General features: G+C 49.1%; 1 protein-coding gene across 14 annotated transcripts in view; it reads left to right on the top strand.

Moving 5' to 3' along the window:
* The window catches only part of TENM4 (teneurin transmembrane protein 4), a 1,513,397-nt gene extending 1,493,957 nt beyond the window's left edge, over nt 1-19,440 (top strand). For all 14 annotated transcript variants that reach the window (XM_077341303.1, XM_077341304.1, XM_077341305.1 and 11 more), the window contains 5 exons: nt 570-805; nt 5,905-6,201; nt 8,178-9,792; nt 14,671-14,813; nt 17,834-19,440. In XM_077341303.1, the coding sequence (XP_077197418.1) occupies nt 570-805; nt 5,905-6,201; nt 8,178-9,792; nt 14,671-14,813; nt 17,834-18,592 (3,050 nt within the window). In that variant the 3' untranslated portion in view covers nt 18,593-19,440. The remainder of the gene's footprint in view (nt 1-569; nt 806-5,904; nt 6,202-8,177; nt 9,793-14,670; nt 14,814-17,833) is intronic.
* The last annotated feature ends 356 nt before the right edge of the window (nt 19,441-19,796 follow it).

Below are 19,796 nucleotides of genomic sequence, written 5' to 3'. Positions count from 1 at the left end.
GGGAGGGCTTCTGGAGTTCTGGCCCCGCTGGTGGACCTCCTGATGGCCCCTGGGTTTTGGCCACTATGTGGCACAGAGCGTTGGACTGGATGGGCCATTGGCCTGACCCAACATGGCTTCACTTATGTTCTTATGTCTCAGGCAGTGTTGCTCTGTCTTCTTGGTCCTTGGAGGGCCACAGTGGGAGGGCTTCTGGAGTTCCGGCCCCACTGGTGGACCTCCTGATGGTCCCTGGGTTTTGGCCACTGTGTGGCACAGAGTGTTGGACTGGATGGGCCACTGGGCTGATCCAACATGGCTTCTCTTATGTTCTTACGTCTCAGGCAGTGTTGCTCTGTCTTCTTGGTGCTTGAGGGGCCACAGTGGGAGGGCTTCTGGAGTTCTGGCCCCTCTGGTGGACCTCCTGATGGTCCAGAGTGATGGACTGGATGGGCCATTGGCCTGATCCACACATGGCTTCTCTTAGGTTAAGATGAACATAATGCTTTAAGGGTGCTCGGAGCTGCCCGGTAGCATCTCTGCCATCCTCAGAGCCTGCCCTAACAATACGGTTCCCACCCGTCCCACAGATCAAGTCCGAAACAGCTACTACATCGGCGCCGACGGCTCGCTCTGGCTCATGCTGGCCAACGGCATGGAGGTGGCCCTGCAGACCGAACCACACCTGCTGGCCGGCACGGTGAACCCCACCGTGGGGAAAAGGAACGTCACCCTCCCCATTGACAACGGCCTGAACCTCGTCGAGTGGAGACAACGCAAAGAGCAAGCGCGAGGCCAGATCACCGTCTTCGGACGCAGGCTGAGGGTGAGTCAAAGAGGTCGTGCTGAACCGTTCACCTGAAGTTTCTTCTTGTGTTTCTTTTCCACAGTGCAGACTGTAAAGCACGTTTTGTTGGAGAGGAGAGCTGGCATTTAGCCTAGGGATCTGTGGGATTGCTTAATTAACTACACCGCAAAAGGACATTAGGATTGTCCCATTTCAACAAAGTAGAGGGGATTTGATAACCAACTTCGAGTATTTAATAAGGCTGTCATATAGAGGATGGAGCAGAGTTGTTGGAGCAGAACCAATGGGATGAAATTAACGCAAAAGAAATTCCATCTCCACATCCGGAAGAAGTTCCTGACAGTTAGAGTAGTTCCTCAGTGAACAAACTTCCTCGGGAGGTGGTGGGTTCTCCATCTTTGGAGACTTCTAAACAGAGGCTAAATCTGACGGAGAGGCTGATTCTGTGAAGGTTCAAGGGGGTGGCAGGTGACAGTGGGTGAGCGAGAGGGTTGTGAGTGTCCTGCGCAGTGCAGGGGGTTGGACTAGATGACCCAGGAGGTCCCTTCCAACTCTATGCTTCTATGATTCTAGTGATCCCTGACTCTAAAGAACTACATCTAGCCTCAACCAGGGCCAGGGCCTTTTCCATCCTGGCCCCAATGTGGTACAATGAGCTCAGGGTTAGCCTGGGTTATCCAGGTCAAGGTTTTCAACTTGTGGTGCCTTCAGTTTTAAGGCTCCTTTCTCTGCATTGCTAACCAGATGCTGCAGGGATGGAAGCCACCCCGAAACAGACAATGCGTAAGTCAGGATCAATGTTGTCATTCCAGTGTTATGGATTAGGGATTATTCCTCCCCCCCTTCTGTTTTCCTCTATTTTGTGTTTTATATCGCTGCGGTTAAAACTGTTTAACCAGGGTCAGTATTGTCCCCCCAGCTTATTATTGTTGTTGTTGTTGTTGTTGTTGTTGTATTTATACCCCGCCTCCCCCCGAAGCCTCGCGGCGGCCTACATAACCCCGTCCCCTAAAACCATAAAATAACAATAAGAACCAATAAATTTACAATAGTGGCAACAACGATGGCTTAATCTACTCATTTAGTCTCCACATCCTCAACTACAGGAGAGGGGGTGACACTCTCTACCGTCAGTTTGTGTGGGGGGGGCCTGATCTTCTTTCCGCCCGGCCTCAGTTATAAGCCTGGAGGCAGAGCTCCGTCTTACAGGCCCTGCGGAATGCTGGTAATTCCCGCAGGGCCCTTAGCTCTTCCGGGAGCTCCTTCCACCAGGTTGGGGCCAGGACCGAGAAGGCCCTGGCCCTGGTCGAGGCCAGGTGGGCTTCCTTGGGGCCGGGAACGGGGGGTATAGGGCGAAAGGTGGTCCCTCATATATGCTGGGCCTAAACCACGGATGGCCTTGAAGGTCAAAACCAAAACCTTAGTCTCAGTAAGAGATCTGTCGCATAGATCTTTTCAGTAGAGATGCTGGGGTCCGAACCGGAGAACCTCCTGCATATCAAGTTGTGGCCCACTTCCGGACAACCCAGAAGAATTCTACCGGGGGACAAAGAAGTTCTCGAGAAGTTTCCACCCCTCTCAAAGTAATACGTTACCTTTTGCCCATAGGCTCGAGCGTTTTTGACGACATACCCCTTTTCTAAATAAATAAATACATTGTGCCTGGCTCATTTGACCATCGCGAATTAATTCCCCTGCATTCCTGCTCCATGCATCTGCGCCAGGAACCCCTTCCCTCCCCCTTGAAAGTTAACACCTTTGCCGAGCCCTTGGCATTTTCGTGACGTTCTGGGCCTCTAATTGGCCCCATGACTGTCACCAATCGATCGCCTCGCCCTTCAGTTGAGTTAGAAATCCGTAACGACGGGGCCCTCTCTGAAACAAAAACATCTCCACTGATGCCACTCCAGCTTCTTCCCCGCAAAGGCAAAACCTTTTGCTACAGCCGGCTAGACAATCCCTTCACGGTTACGGGAGTTGTCCGATTAATTCGTTTCTGTTTATTTACCCCGAGATCTGGCCGCAGAGACTCGTCTCATTAATTCGGCCGCCATTCTGGTGGCGAGAGAGCGGCCGTAATAGTCACAGTGACTGATAGGAAGTTGCATCCCCGACGGCAAAGCCTCCGGGCTAATTGGAATGTCGCGATCCTGTCCTTCCGAGCTTCCGCACGGCACATTGCCTAGCTACAGGCTCCCCACGAAATGCAGGTTTTTAAAATTTTCCAGCTCGCGAAATTGCCACACTGATCATGTATCCTAGCCTTGACGTTGCAATGGATTACTCTTATTGGAAGGTTCCGTTTTGACTCTCAGCTGCTGTCTCCCGGTGTTGGTATTATAAATCCTCATTTTGGAAGCCTCATTGCACGTGTGCCCAGAGCGGGCACTTCTTAATGTTGACCTAGCCGTATTTCACTCCTGAAGCACAGAAGGGAGGTTATGCAGCTGGGGTAGTAAAAAGTGGTATCTTCAAATTCCTGGGATTGGGAGGGGGGCGGGGATTTTAAACACACAGTGGCTCAGCTTAGACACAGCACAAAGCCATGGTTTAATTAATTAAAGTAAATGTGGTAGGGATGCTGGCCTCCAACTGGGACCTTGGGATCCCTGGGGAATCTAGACTACAGAGATCCGTTCCCCTGGAGAAAATGGCTTCTTCGGAGGGTGGCATGACATTGTACCCCATTGAGGTCCATCCTCCTCGAGCTTCCTTCCCAAATCTCCAACCTTGATTGGGCAACCCTGCCTCGCCCAGATGGCCTGGGGAAACGTGCCAATCATACTGTGTGGCTACAGGGTGGCCGTTCGGTCAAACCATGGTCTAAAATCATGGGGTGAGATTGGTTTATTCATCACTGTCTTAACCATCTGATGAATTACTATGGGTAGCCATGTGAGTCTACCTGTAGCAGCAGGAAAGAGCAAGTGTCCAGGAGCACCTTTGAGGCTAACAAAATTTGAGGCAGGGGGAGGAGCTTTTGTGAGTCACTGCACACTTCTTCAGGCATCTGGTGAAGAGAGCTCTGAACCTTGAAAGATTACAATGGGGAAATCTCATGGATGTTGAAGGTGCTATTAGACCTGCATCTTGCTCTCTACTGCAGACCGACATGGCTACCCACCTGAAACAGCCTTAACTAGGGTTTTGCGTGATGTAGGAATACAGACATCTGGGCTGAATCCAGACTTGTGATTTAGTGATGTTTTTACACAGTCTCTAAACTGCAGTCTCGGCTAGCCAGCACGGAGATGCTGAAGCCTGCACACATCGTTGTGTAGCCGAATCCTCCGTTGGCTAGCCGAATCCTCATTTCACAAATGAACCGCAGTAGAAATAAGCCCTGATTTCATGTTCTTTGTAGGGGTACCCCAGGGGTAGTCAAACTGCGGCCCTCCAGATGTCCATGGACTACAATTCCCAGGAGCCCCCTGCCAGCATTCGCTGGCAGGGGGCTCTTGGGAATTGTAGTCCATGGACATCTGGAGGGCCGCAGTTTGACTACCCCTGGGGTACACACACACACACACACTCGTCCTCTTAAAAACTTGCGCATGATGAATGTAGACCTGCATTCAGACGTCATGTCATGCCAAACCTAAGCCCAACTGTGTGGAGTTTTTAACGGGGTTCTTGCACTCGTCTACCTTCCCCGGTTCTCTTTGCATGGAGCTCGGCGAAGGAACCCTGCTGTCAAACTAACTCCGGCTGCCCATGACCTGTGAATGCAAGCGTGCAGAATTAATTTTAATCACAGCTAGTTTTAAACCACAATGGCCGCCTCGCACTCTGCAGAAGAAGAGATGGGTAGCAGAACGATTTGCACGCCCAAGTCCAACAAAGGGCCGGCTCCTTACACATTCCAGATTGATGCTAGATTGGCACGGCAGCTGAATACAGCCAAAAAGTAACTCTCTCCAGACAAGCCTGGGATCCTGAGCATGTTAGGTTCCTAGTTTGTCTAAAGTTAGCAATGTGGGGAAACTCAGAAGCCTAACAACTGGAAAGCAGCGCAAGTTGAAAGCCCTGAGCTGGATGACCCCGGCTGACCCAATGTCATCAGGATAAATTCAGGTGTTGGTCTGAAGCAGCGGAACAAAGTTTGAGTCCAGTGGTAACTTTATGACCAACAAAGCTTTATTCAAGGTGTAAGCTTTCATGCGCATGCACATTTCTTTCTGATGCTTCATGTGCATGCTCATGAACGCTTATACATTGAATAAAACTTTGTTGGTCATAAAGTTGCCACTGGACTCAAACTTCGTTCCAATCTCATCAAGATCTTGAAAGCTAAGCATGGTCAGCCGTGCTTGGTATAGAATCATAGAATCATAGAGTTGGAAAGGACCTCCTGGGTCATCTAGTCCAACCCCTTGCACTGTGCAGGACACTCCCAACCCTCTCGCTCCTCCACTGTCACCTGCCACCCCCTTGAGCCTTCACAGAATCAGCCTCTCTGTTAGAAGGCTACCCAGGCTCTGTTTAAAAATCTCCAAAGATGGAGAACTCACCACTTCCCGAGGAAGCCTGTTCCACTGAGGAACCACTCTAATGGTCAGGAACTTCTTCCGGATGTTTAGATGGAATTTCTTCTGAATTAATTTCATCCCATTGGTTTTGGTCCGTCCCTCTGGGGGCAAGAGAGAACAACTCTGCTCCATCCTCTTTATGGCAGCCTTTTACTTGGATGGGAGGCCACCCGGGAAGTCCAGGGTTCCTTTGCAAGGAAAAGCCATGTTAAATTGTGTCCTTTGTCTCTTGCGTTGAAAACCTGCTGCGACTCATTGTCACTTTACACACACACAAACACAAATGCTGAGAATTATTACCAGTCAAGCAAAGAGCCCCGGGGCACCTTTTTCATCGTGCGGGTTTGCATTCGGGGTGGGCTTCTGTGTTTCGATTTTTGTTTCGCTTTATTGCAGTCAACTTACAGCTTTTCCTCCCCGCATCCTAGAGCTTAGAATTGTTTACAGAAACAGAAATTTGTCAGCTCGCCAGAAAAAGAAAAAAAAAATCACCACGGTCGTTTGTTTGCTTTGAAGCGCCGTTAATAATTCATCCTCGCGGGCCCTTCCGTGTCATTCTGATTCTCATTCCTCCCCGGTCTGCCGCAGGTTCATAACAGAAACTTGCTCTCCCTCGACTTTGATCGGGTGACGAGAACCGAGAAGATCTACGACGATCACCGCAAATTCACCTTGCGGATCCTGTACGACCAGGCCGGCCGGCCCAGCCTTTGGTCCCCCAGCAGCAGGCTGAACGGAGTGAATGTCACCTACTCCCCGGGAGGACATATTGCTGGGATCCAGCGGGGGACCATGTCGGAAAGGATGGACTATGACCAGTCGGGCCGAATTACATCCAGAATCTTTGCCGATGGGAAGTCCTGGAGCTACACTTACTTGGAAAAGGTCAGTGGCTGGCTACAGGTTCGGAACTTCCCTTGGGAACTTTTAAGAGATCACATGTTGATTACTCTCGATTTATCATCTACCTTTCCTTGTCTTTCCCTTCAAGGACTCTTAGCCTTCACGTTGCTTTTGAACCCAAGGGTGTTCAGTTTGGGGGAATGCTGGGTGAAGGAACAGCAATGGCTTCAACAATTTGTATTCCAGTTTGGATTTCCAACTGCAGCAGATTTATTTCTAAGTTTCCATACAGGGTTGCTTCCAATCCATCGCCTTTCCATGGCTTCCCTTGGACGAATGAGTTGCCATCCAAGATTAGGAGCTATTGCAATTCCACAGGCCTATAAGACTGCATTCTTCCGCCAGGCCTGTGGCAAAGGCAGCTTAACATCATGGGGGCTTCCCGCCTCTAATCTCCAGGCTCCTCCCCCTCCCCACTTCTTGACCAGACATATGTTCCCGGCTAATAGCCAATCCCTAGACCACATTAAAGATGATTTTGGGGATGGGAGTTTTAATTGTAGGATGCTTTAAATTTTGATTATGAGTGTTTTATAAGTATTTTGTAAGCCTCCCCAAGTCCACTAGCGGAGAGGGGCGATATATAAATCTGATGATCATAATGATGATAATAATAATAGTAATACTTTCTCTGTCCTTTCTTAAACACTTGATCCAATGTTTCCTGCCACCACGCAGCTGAAGCATTTTGCTTCCCATATGAAGGTATACCACCACCCACTTTCCCTGCCATGTTCTCCCATGGCTGTCATTTCCTACGCCTTGCCACCAGGGGGCTTTACAAAGCCATCAATAGCTAGATCGCTATAGCATTATAATAACATAATATTCTATAGGTTTGGTCCTCTGAAGCGCCAGCTTTCAGTTTAAGGAAAGTTAAGCCTCTAGCCATTTTAATGACTGTGATACATACACCTTTTCCCTTCTGTCTATGCAACAACAGGGGAGAAAGCCATTGTTTTTCTTTTAAATGAAAGCTAGGCGTTCAGAGAATCCAGAAGATAAATCATTATAAGATTACAGTGCTATATCAATCTAGCTATTTTTTAAGGCCTCTGTGCTCTGGGCCAAGGAGGACACCCGTAGAACAACAAGACAGGAGAAGTCATGGAAACCAATCGTCTAGAAGCCCTATTGCCACTGCACTGAATTGGCAATCTACAGGGACTTGTTCCTCTGTGCAGAAAACCCTAGTAACTATCTAACCATATTGCTCACATACTTGGAAAAGAGATATATAGTCTACAAATTCCTCTTGCTGAGGAGAGCCATTCCTCCTCACCCCTGGCCATATCTTGGAATATCAGCAGTGGATTTTCACCAGGCAGTCAGAGGGTTGCCTTTAGTGGGCAGAAATCTTTAATACCTTGGTTGTTTAAGAAACCAGGTCTGTCGATAATACCTGATATGGAGCCACGCTAGTCCAGAGCAGCAAAATAAAACAGAATCCATCAGCATCTTAGAGACTAAAAGAATATCATTCAGCATAAGCTTTCGTGTGTCAGAGATCCGTATTTTCAGTTTTTTAATTCCTGACGTTTGCCATGTTGGGGACCCCATTTGGGTGGAAAGGTGGCATATAAATATTTTTGTAATAATAACAGCAAAAATAATAATACTTCAAGAAGTTGAAGTGACTTCTGATCCCAAAAAGATTATGCTGGAAAAAATATCAGTAGTCCGTAAGGTGTCAGTCCTATTTCCTTTTAGATCCATTGGTTTGCCAAAAGATTTTTGGTGAGATTGGGGGGTAGAGAGTGCAAATGTCATAAAACAGGAAGCTGCACAATTATTCCCAGCATGCCACCAACTGTGAGGGTACTTCTCTCTCCCAGATCACATATGCAAAATTTGCAGGGGGGTTTGACAATCATATCAGTGTCCTTCTTGATTATTTTCAAGTTGTTTACAGTTACAAATATGAGGAATGATCATTATTTCACCCTTCCTCCTTACAGTCCATGGTGCTGCTTCTTCACAGTCAACGGCAGTACATTTTTGAGTTTGATAAGAACGATCGTTTGTCTTCCGTGACAATGCCGAACGTTGCCCGCCAGACCTTGGAAACCATCCGTTCCATTGGTTACTACAGGAATATCTACAGGCCCCCGGAGGGCAACGCGTCCGTGATTCAGGATTTCAACGAGGAAAGGCAGCTCCTTCACACCTATCATTTGGGGACAGGAAGGCGGGTCATCTACAAATACGGCAAACTCTCCAAGCTGGCCGAGATGCTCTACGACACGACGAAGATCAGCTTCACCTACGATGAAATCGCTGGGATGCTGAAAACCATCAACTTGCAGAACGAGGGCTTCACTTGTACCATCCGCTACAGACAAATTGGACCACTCATTGACCGACAGATCTTCCGTTTCACAGAAGAAGGCATGGTGAACGCCCGTTTTGACTACAATTACGACAACAGCTTCCGAGTGACCAGCATGCAAGCGGTGATCAACGAGACCCCGCTACCCATAGATCTTTACCGATACGACGACGTTTCAGGGAAAACGGAACAGTTCGGCAAATTCGGGGTCATCTACTACGACATCAACCAAATCATCACCACCGCGGTCATGACTCACACAAAGCATTTCGATGCGTATGGCAGGATGAAAGAAGTGCAGTACGAAATATTCAGGTCCCTCATGTACTGGATGACCGTGCAGTATGACAACATGGGGAGGGTCGTGAAGAAGGAGCTGAAGGTCGGCCCGTACGCAAACACGACGAGGTACTCGTACGAGTACGACGCGGACGGTCAGCTCCAGACCGTGTCAATCAACGAGAAGCCACTCTGGCGGTACAGCTATGACCTCAATGGAAACCTCCACTTGTTGAGTCCCGGCAACAGCGCCCGCCTCACTCCCCTGAGATATGATCTCAGGGACAGGATCACAAGACTGGGGGACGTGCAGTACAAGATGGATGAAGATGGCTTCCTGAAGCAAAGGGGGAACGACATTTTCGAGTACAACTCGGCAGGCCTGCTCATCAAGGCATACAACAAAGCCGCCGGGTGGTCGGTGAAGTACCGTTATGATGGACTCGGAAGAAGGGTCTCCAGCAAAACGGCCCACGGACACCATTTGCAGTTCTTTTACGCAGACCTCACCAGCCCCACCAAAGTCACCCACCTCTACAACCACTCGAGTTCGGAGATAACCTCCCTCTATTATGACCTCCAGGGCCACCTCTTTGCCATGGAGCTCAGCAGCGGGGACGAGTTCTATATCGCCTGCGACAACACCGGGACTCCCTTGGCCGTCTTCAGCGGAACGGGCTTAATGATCAAGCAGATCTTGTACACAGCTTACGGGGAGATCTACATGGACACCAATCCCAACTTTCAGATCATTATCGGTTACCAAGGAGGACTCTACGACCCCCTCACCAAACTCATCCACATGGGGAAGAGAGACTACGACGTGCTTGCCGGCCGGTGGACGAGCCCTGACCATGAAATCTGGAAACGTCTGAGTAGCAGCAATATCATGCCCTTCAATCTCTACATGTTCAAAAATAACAATCCTGTCAGCAACTCTCAGGATATCAAGTGCTACATGACAGGTAAGGGAACCCTTTTGTGGGCTATCTTCTCTGTTGTCCATCAGTCAACTCCCAGTTACTTTATGCTTGACTATATGTCTTCTAAAGAGCCTCTTGTGGCGCAGAGTGGTAAGGCAGCAGTCTGAAAGCTCTGCCCATGAGGCTGGGAGTTCAATCCCAGCAGCCGGGTGAAGGTTGACTCAGCTTTCCATCCTTCCGAGGTCGGTAAAATGAGGACCCAGCTTGCTTGCTGGGGGGTAAACGGTAATGACTGGGGAAGGCACTGGCAAACCACCCCGTATTGAGTCTGCCATGAAAACGCTAGAGGGTGTCACCCCAAGGGTCAGACATGACCCGGTGCTTGCACAGGGGATACCTTTACCTTACCTTTATATGTCTTCTTATGGACTCTGGGCAATGGTAGAGGACAGGAAGGCCTGGAGGATCATTGTCCATGGGGTCACGATGGGTCAAACACGACTTCACAACTAACAACGACAACAAATGTCTTCTTATAACAGGGTAAGTTGTCAGATTCACACTCGTGGTGTCTCCAGATTGGGTCCTTATTAGGAAGAGGACTTTTATATGTCACATTGTCCTAGTGTCGGAAACCGTGGCCGATCCCGCTTGATCAGAAGAGATCCTCTTGAGCAGAACTGCTCCAGACACATGTTGTGCTTTATTGAAATGTTTCATTAGATGATGCGAGACGTAGCATAGTGGGTACAGGGGAACACTGACTGAGACAGGGATGGGTCGCCCCCATAGGGGTATTTATTCAGGTAATTCAGGCAGGAGGAGGGGTTCACCTGGGAAGAGGCTATTGATCTAAAAAGGCGCAAATAGCTGGCGACATCTGGGCCGCCCTTACGGTTGTTCTCGGCAGTAAATTTCCAGCATCTCCCAAACAAGCCAAGGACAAACGGGGTGATAAGGGAAGGTTCTCAGAGTTCTATACGACAGAGGAGGGAGAGCCTCCCTGAGCCATAAAGTTTGCCCAAAAGGCCAGGGGAGGTTCAAAAAGTAAGGAGAGGGGATGGTGGAGCTCAAGTAAGCTTCTAACTCAACTTTCCTGGCTCTGGCAGGAGAGCGGATATGACACCTAGAGCTGAAAGGGGTTTTGTAGGCCATTGCTGTTTACCTATCGCAACCAATTCTGGCATGTGACAGACAGGCTAATTCAAAGGAGGAGGCTTATTCTTAGCTTATCATGGTTGAAGCCACATTCCCCCCAAACACGCACCTGTGTCCCAAACCCCACGTAAGCCAAAGAGCAAGCAAAAACATACCTGAAGAGTCCCTCTGCCCCACAGCTTCCTCCCACTCCTCCGGACATCCCGGTCACCAGATTAAAAAGCGAGGAAAGCCCTTCTGCTTCCCATCAGTCACAGAAGTATCAACATGTGCATCAGCTGGCGGCCCAGGCTGTAAATTGCATTAGGGATCTTTTCTCTTGCGGAGCGGTGGATAAATCCTCTGTAATCACGACCTTTTATCAAGCCTTTTCAAAATAGCAGTGCGATTAAGCATTAATTCGTCCGTGAGAACTGGCACTGACGGAAAGGCAGCTATACGTTTGCTATCGGCGAAGGCCGGAGCTCGGAGACTGCCGCCTGTGACCAAACAAAACAAACGCAATTGGAGTCAGTGGGATTACTCTGGAGGTGTGGCAAGATCCCACAGACTGGAATGGGAAGCGAGGCCGGTTCCAGGTTTTGCGGGGGCCCAGGGGGAGAGTTCCCAATTCTCCCCCTCCAACATGAGTGTAGCTAGGAGAATGGTGGAATGCTATCACAGGTGAGTGGAGGGTCGACATCAGTGAGCCTACCCCTAACTCCGAGGCCCTGAGCCCTGACAGCTGCCCCACCTCAAGATAGGCTGTCCAGGGGGGTTCAAAGCAGCAGAATGTTAAACAGACTTCCACAGGGTCTGCAAGACAGAGCTCTTCCGCCAGGCTTATGGTTGGGGCCGGTGAAACAACATCATCTACGCACCCCCACTACTAAGGATGCCCCCTTACTTTAGTCTAGTTCCGGGAGATCTGACAGTGACCCAACCCAGGACGGCCGATGCTGGTACTGTTGCTGACCCTAGAATCATAGAATTATAGAATCATAGAGTTGAAAGGGGCCATACAGGCCATCTAGTCCAACCCGCTGCTCAACGCAGGATTAGCCCTAAGCATCCTAAAGCATCCAAGAAAAGTGTGTATCCAACTTTTGCTTGAAGACTGCCAGTGAGGGGGAGCTCACCACCTCCTTAGCCTATCTGGCCAGCCAATCTCCTTCCATCCCCCACCCCCAACCACCCCCTCCTCCTTTCACTTCCCTCCGAGGCTCGGAGGCTCGAGGCTCGGAGGCTGCAGATCCCTGCCACGAGAGAGCTGCCCCTGCCGGTGAGTTCCCTAAGAGCTGCCTGCAGCCTTTCCAGGTCCTCGTGGGAGGGGGAGGCCATCTGCAGAGTTAACCCTAAATTAATTGTCACTTCAATTTAATTGTGTTTATTCATTAGCTGGCTCGCGGCTTTAAATGTAATTTTAAATGTTAGGGGAGGAAGGAGAAGAGATGGAAGATCCGCTTGTGCCAATCCTCCCGCATTTGGGACTTAGTCGAAGGACAGGACGGACAAAAATCAGAATATTTGAATCTTGTAAATGTTTGAAGGTTGTAGCCTGCCCTGTGCACTGGAAGGGCTGGATATAAATGTTAAAATATTATTATTATCAATTGTTAAATATTGTTATTATAATCTGTTTCACTTAATATTTCTGGTATGGGGTTGGAGGAGGAGCGAGTCTCATGGCTTAAGTGCCACTCAGCGCTTGACACCCACTCAGGGCGGCTGTCCCGCCCCTGAGTGCCTCCTCCTCCTCCAACCAGCTTGCCTGTCTGTCCAGTGGCCAGCCAATCTCCTTCCATCCCCCACCCCTGACCACCCCTCCTCCTTTCACTTCCCTCCGAGGCTCGGAGGCAGCAGATCCGTGCTGCATGAGAGCTGCCCCTGCCGGTGCGTTCCCTAAGAGCTGCCTGCAGCCTTTCCGGGTCCTCGTGGGAGGGGGAGGCCATCTGCAGAGTTCTTCCACTCCCCCCCCCCCAATCTAGCACCCATTGTATTCCTGAAGGCTCATAGAAGCTCATCCTGGGCGTAGAGCAGAGGTCCCTGAGGGAGTTGAGAGGGAAGTAGCTGAGAATTTCCTGCATTGTTCAGGGGGGGGGGGGGGTTGGTTTAGATGACCTCATGGATAACCATCCAGCTCTGTATTTCTGTGAAAGCTTGCTTAATTGGAATTCACCTTCAATACACACTTTTGTAAGTGCATTTTTGTGGTCCACGGATTTCTTCCTTGCCCATTTGGTTTTGTCTCCAGGGGTGGGAAACCGTGATAGATTGAGTTTCTATTACCCCCCCCCCCCCGTGCGAGTCGGGCATGGCCTCTGCAGTGGCCCCAAATGAATTCCCTCTGACCCGTGCTGGCGAGGGGCTATGGGAGGAAGCAGACACGCAACTCATGTCAGGCGAAATGTATTGTTCCGTCTCGAGACCAACCAGCTTGTCGCTTTCTGGCAGGTTAATCCATCCAGAGGGAGAAAGCATCAGCAATAGAGCTACTTTTAAATGGCTCGGATTGAAATCAGCGGGCCTTTAATGTTTATTTACTGGAAGAAATTTTAAACGCCCCCCTCTCTCTCTCTGCAGATAAGATCAGGGCGGTTTACGACATATTCAAATTCCAGTGTAAACACAATAAACCAAGAAAGGCAACAAATATCCTGCCACACTGTGTTTATCCTGCTCCGCAGCCATTTGTTCAATGCTGGGATGATCGGAAGAGGGAGGGAGGGAGGCCTGTAAGATTTTATTTACGGGTTCTGGCCTTAACCATAAGCATGGTGGAAGGGTGCTGTTTTACAGGCCCTGAGTTCCATCGTGTCCCGGATCTCTGACGGCCACGGATTCCACCAGGCTGCGGAGCCAAGGCTGAATAGACCCTACTCTGGTTGAGGGCAGCCGTCCTTCTTTCGGGCTGAGACTCATAGCGTAGATCAGGGGTAATCAAACCGCGGCCCTCCAGATGTCCATGGACTACCATTCCCATGAGCCCCTGCCAGCGAACGCTGGCAGGGGCTCATGGGAATGGTAGTCCATGGACATCTGGAGTGCCGCAGTTTGACTACCCCCGGTGTAGACCCATCCAGATGTCTGCTGCTTTGGCCCAGAAAGAACAACTCGTAATGATGCTAATTTGTCCCGAGAACAGGGTCCCCCACCTCCTGAGGCAGCCCATTCCACTGCTGGACTTCCCAGACGGCAAAAAAACTTTTCCTGATATTTTCCCAATACCTATCTTGCAACTGAACAACACGTGTATCTTTTCCTGCATCTCCTCATGGCTCATCCTGATCCCCCTCATAGAATCACAGAATCATAGAGTTGGAAGGGGCCACACAGGCCATCTAGTCATAGAATCATAGAATCATAGAGTTGGAAGGGGCCACACAGGCCCTCTAGTCCAACCCCCTGCTCAACGCAGGATCAGCCCTAAGCATCCTAAAGCAAAGCCTCCTCCTGTCTTCGTAACCCACTGTATTGTCCCAACCCACCGACTGAAAGCCACCACATTACATACAGATGTTCCCCTGGAGCATCTCAGATTCTCAGATAGCAATAGCGGAACAATCTTGACATGATTTAACGTTCACAACTAGCCCAAATCGTATTTTCTCCACTTGGGTGGGACGGTTGGGTGTTCCGTCTCCGAAAGAGGGGAGCCATGAGAAGATGCAGGAAAAGATACATGTGTTGTTGGACTGCTCTTTCTGGTCGCCATGTGTCTCACTGTGCAGTTACCAGATGACTTCCGGGATTTCTTCTCCTCCTTCTTCTCTCTCCTTCCAGATGTCAACAGCTGGCTGCTTACCTTCGGGTTTCAGCTACACAATGTCATCCCCGGATATCCTAAACCAGACGTGGAGGCTGTGGAGCCCTCTTACGAACTTACCCACACGCAGCTGAAAACGCAAGAATGGGACAATAGCAAGGTAATCCTCCAGAACTGCATGGTATGGCGATCTCGCCATCTTCCCTCCCTCCCAAGCAGCATTTTCCCTTTGTTTCTTCTTTCGTGCTCAGCAGTCCCTATATTTATAGTCTTCTCTTTTGTTGGTCTACAGTGGTCCCCCTCAGTCAAGTTATTGTATATTTAGATGCTCGCCTAGCCCAGTGAACTGAGGGAAGAGACAAAATCTTCTTGATATACTGAAATGGCACAGAAGAGGCTTTTGAAAGTTCAAAATAAACAAAACATTTTATTTAACTTGTAGGGGGAAAGGTGGAATGTATGAAGTGGGCAGCTGAATAACTGGTAACTTCGTAATCACGCTAAATTAAAGATACCTTGTTGCCAACAATTAGGTGTTTTTGCTTTTCAACTAGGTTTTTAAAACATTGAGGCTTTTCAGTGTCTGCTTAAACACTCAAGCCTGGGTGCCCGAATTTGATTGACTCTTCAAGTTTCAGAAGATGAGGACACGCAACAGAGTTCCCAGGATCCTTCTATAAACATAAACCAGGGATCATGCCTTTCTTTAGACTTATCTGCCTTTTCACTGGGCAGGGATTACTTCTCTACACTAGAAGCTCTGTCCTTTTTCTGCGTGAATAGGGATCTTCCATGATCCACTCACTCCTCTTTTGCCTCCTTCCCAGTCCACAGTCAGTGTTTAACTGCTCTTCTTCAATTGAAGTCCATGAACATCTGGAGGACCACAGGTTGACTACCCCTGCCCTGGAGGACTGAAGAATGACATGATATGCTGCTTCGAGCCCCCAGTGGGGAGAAAAGCAGAATATAAATCAGGGGTGGCCGAATTGTGGCTCACTAGGTGCCCATAGACTACCATTCCCATGAGTCCCTGCCAGCATGCTGCTGTCAGGGGTTCATGGGACTTGTAGTCCATGGGTATCTGGAGAGCCACCCCTGATCCTGCGTTGAGCAGGGGGTTGGACTAGATGGCCTGTATGGCCCCTTCAAACTCTACGATTCTATGAAATGAACTAAAATAAATTGCTACAGTGAAATGCTTTTGCAATCAGTAAAGCCGCTCTGAATCCAGGATTCAGTCAGATCTTGGATTCGAATCTCCCAGGGTTCTTATTTGCTGGATCAATTTGCAGTCGATATTTGCAGTCCCTCCTTGCTTCTGATGCCGTACCATTCTTCTTTATCCGACCGGTTTGTTTACGGCCTGAGCATCATCAGAGGTCTCCCTCTCTCTCTTGCTCTCCCTCTCCTCCCCCTCCCCTTCAAATGGCATTTTCCATTTCCCTTCTTCACAAGTTCACGAGGGGAAATTCATGATGGAAAGATGAAACAGGCTGGGATAGAGAGGAAAAAAAAATTTCAAAGGCAGGCAACTTTCTCGCTTTGAACTTTGCATAATCTGTTTGCATCCTTTTCCCTTTTTATTTCCACCGCCAAGGAGCGCACGGGTTGTTTTTCATACGGAGAAGAAAGCTTCCTTCCCCAGTGCATTGCTGTATTATTAAAAGACTGCATTCAAGGTCGTTAGATCTTAAAATTAAGCCGCTTTTCAAAGACACGGGACTCACCCTTGTGATAACAGAGAGGTTTCCAGTTATGGCTCTCACAGAGCGGTCGGAGAACATTCCGCATTATCTCGTGTCTTGACCTAGTACCTTTTCTTATCCTCTCTGTCCCCCAAGTCACCAGAGCAGTGAGCCACTGTTCCCCCATTTTGGCGATCACAGATTTTCACTCTGGGGAATGAACGGTTCCAAAGACGGATGCAATCAGTTCCACCCGATATCCGTAACCTAACAAGGAGAGGCCTGCAGGAACTGCCTTGCTGCATAAGCTATGGACGACAGCAAATAGAATACGAACAGGCGTTGGCAATTGGGCAGACCTGTTGTTTAAATGGGGCAGAATACCAGGACCTAAACAGAACCCAAACTAGTCTCCATCTATCGCAGGAACGTGAGCATCGTGATTTCCAGGGAGATATGACCGAGCTCATTGTACTCTCCTTATCCATATATTTAAAATAAACGAATATTTTGTTTCCATACTGCCCCATCCTATCAGCTCAGGGTGGTTAACAGCAGTATAAAATCATACATAATAAAATCATACAACTCTCCAATTAAACACCTGACTTTTATAATATAATTTCCTATGGGTCTCAGAGGTTAGCGGGGTCTCCATTGGCAGATGCTTCATGTGGGCAGGCCAGTATTTCTTGGTGTTATTGCCTGGTCCCAACCGTAGGCCTGGTAGAACAGTTCGGTTTTGCAGGCCCTCCGGAACTGTGCGAAATCCCAGAGAGCTCTGATTTCCTCAGGTCGAGGCCCTGGCCCAGGTTGAGGCCTATCTAATCTCCCTGGGGCCGGAGGATTGCCCAGTCGATCTGCATACCCATTGTGTCAACCTGGTTATGTATTTTATATTATTATACGCCTCGTTGTGTAACTTTGCCGTATGATAAATAATAATAGCCCACAACCTGCCCTGGCTCAAACTCCAGCATGCGACCTGTCGTGAAATCACCAATGCGGAAACGGTCTAAGTCAGCCTTTCTCAACCAATATGTCATGGAACTCTGCAGTTTCTTGACGGCCCTGGAAGGGTTTCCTGAAAGGGTGGGAGTTAATTAATTTTTATATGTTGACCTGCCCCCTTCCAAGATAGCCAATGATGGGCCTGGAGGGGGTGAGAAGGGGGGTCAGGTGGGAGTGTCCACAGCTATGCTTCCCAACCATATTCTGCTACTTCTGGAGTTTCTCAAAGCCTGAAGGATATTTCAGGGGGTTCTCAAGGGTTAAAAAAGTTGAGAAAGACCAAAAAAACACTCCAATCATTTAGGTATAACAGCATTTTGTGGAAGAACTTAAACAAGTTAACAGTGTATTTAGAGAAAATATTGTCCATCCTTCTTAAAGGACTGGAAAACATGACTTCGCATGCATAAACGTTGCCCCTTCTGCTTACCTCTAACCCTGATTTCTCCCCTCCCTTCCTCTTTCCTGCCCGCCTGTTCAGTCAATCTTGGGAGTACAGTGTGAAGTCCAGAAGCAGCTGAAGGCTTTTGTCACCCTGGAGCGCTTCGAGCAGATCTACAGCTCGAGCATCGCCGGATGCCGTGAGGCCACGGAGAACAATAATTTTGCTTCAGGGGGCTCCGTCATCGGCAAGGGGGTCAAGTTCGCCATGAAGGACGGGCGAGTGGCCACCGACATCATCAGCACGGCCAACGAGGACGGGCGGAGGATCGCAGCCATACTGAACAACGCCCACTACCTGGAGAACTTGCACTTCACCATCGAGGGCACGGACACCCACTATTTCGTCAAGCAAGGCCCATCGGACGGCGACCTGTCCATCCTGGGCCTCACCGGTGGGCGGAGAACCTTGGAGAACGGCGTCAACGTCACCGTCTCCCAAATCAACACCGTGCTCAGCGGAAGGACTAGACGTTACACGGACATCCAGCTCCAGTTCGGAGCGCTGTGTCTGAACACCCGTTACGGGACCACCTTGGACGAGGAGAAGACCCGCGTTCTGGAGCTGGCCAGGCAACGGGCCGTCGCCCAAGCGTGGTCCCGGGAGCAGCAGAGACTGCGGGACGGGGAGGAGGGGACCCGCTCCTGGACAGAAGGGGAGAGGCAGCAGCTGCTCAACACGGGGCGTGTCCAGGGCTACGACGGCTACTTTGTCATCTCCGTGGAGCAGTACCCCGAACTTTCGGACAGCGCGAACAACATCCATTTCATGAGACAGAGTGAGATGGGCAAAAGGTGACAGAGAGGACCGACGCGTTGACTTTTTGCCAAAGACAGCTGCTCTTTTGTGGCCGCCTACCAAACTGTGTTGTACTCAATCCTTTTTTAAAAGAAAAAAAAACAAACACACACAGACACACACACAAACACACACACACACAAAGATAACGTACAAGGTTGGAGCAATCATGCTGTTGCACAGTAACTCATGCAACATCGTTTTGGTTTCCTTCGCTCTTTTTTTGAAAATTTGTCCTCATCTTTTATCATTCCTTCCCCTCCCCTAGAGGAGCAGAAGATCTATTTTGTCGTAGTACAGACACAGTGAAACCCTGGTGTCCTTTTTTTCTTTTTTTGGACTCTCTGTCCCCGTCGTGGGGAAAAAGGGGAGAGGAAAGGAGCTTCCCGCAAGTCCTCCGTTTACGTCACGCGGCAAAGTGAAGGGATTTCGCCTTGGAGCTCTTACTTTCCCGTCACACTGGAGCTGGGGGGAGAGGGTCAGATTTCCAGGAGGTGGCAGGAGGGAAATAGGCGCTCAAAAGTTTTCTCCTGTGCAAATGGGGGGGGGGGAGAACAAAAGAGAAGCAGGAGACTGTTCTAAATCTTCTTATCGTTATCCTTCTAGATAACCGTGAGCCTCTTTTAAAAGGGTCGTTTTCAGATTTCATACCCGTTCCCGGGTGATCCTGCAACCTTCAAGGAACGGCCACGCAAGGCAAAATCGCCTCCTTTTTAGAGACTGGCAAGATGGAATAATCTTTTTAATTTTTTTTTTAAACGAGTCTTTTTTACTACGATAGGCTATTTTGTTGTCCCGTTTTTTTTGTTTTCGTGGGAGAGCAACAGAATATGTTTTCTTAAACATTTTGTTGTTGTTGTTGTCATTGATTTGAAACCTAATTAACGTTTCGGTGGAGTGGGGGGAGTAAAGAAGAAGAAAAAAAGATTCATACTCCACTAGGATAATTTTCTCACACGTCAGCTGGAAAGCACCGGTGGGGTACATTTGTTAACGGCATACCTTCCTTAAATATATAGTATTTCTGTATACCCAGTCCAATGTCTTAAAAGTCGAGTTTTTAGGAAGCAAACTCTCCTTTAACAGCAAGAGTGCCAGTATACCAAGAGTTGGCTTATTGTTAGATCAAATAAATGTTTCCAGCCCCCCACCACCAAAATAATTTGTAAAAGTATACCTTAGACCAGGGGTAGTCAAACTGCGG

The sequence above is a fragment of the Paroedura picta genome, chromosome 6, assembly GCF_049243985.1.
Source record: "Paroedura picta isolate Pp20150507F chromosome 6, Ppicta_v3.0, whole genome shotgun sequence".
Lineage (NCBI taxonomy): Eukaryota > Metazoa > Chordata > Lepidosauria > Squamata > Gekkonidae > Paroedura > Paroedura picta.
This window is presented reverse-complemented; position numbering and strand designations above follow the sequence as displayed.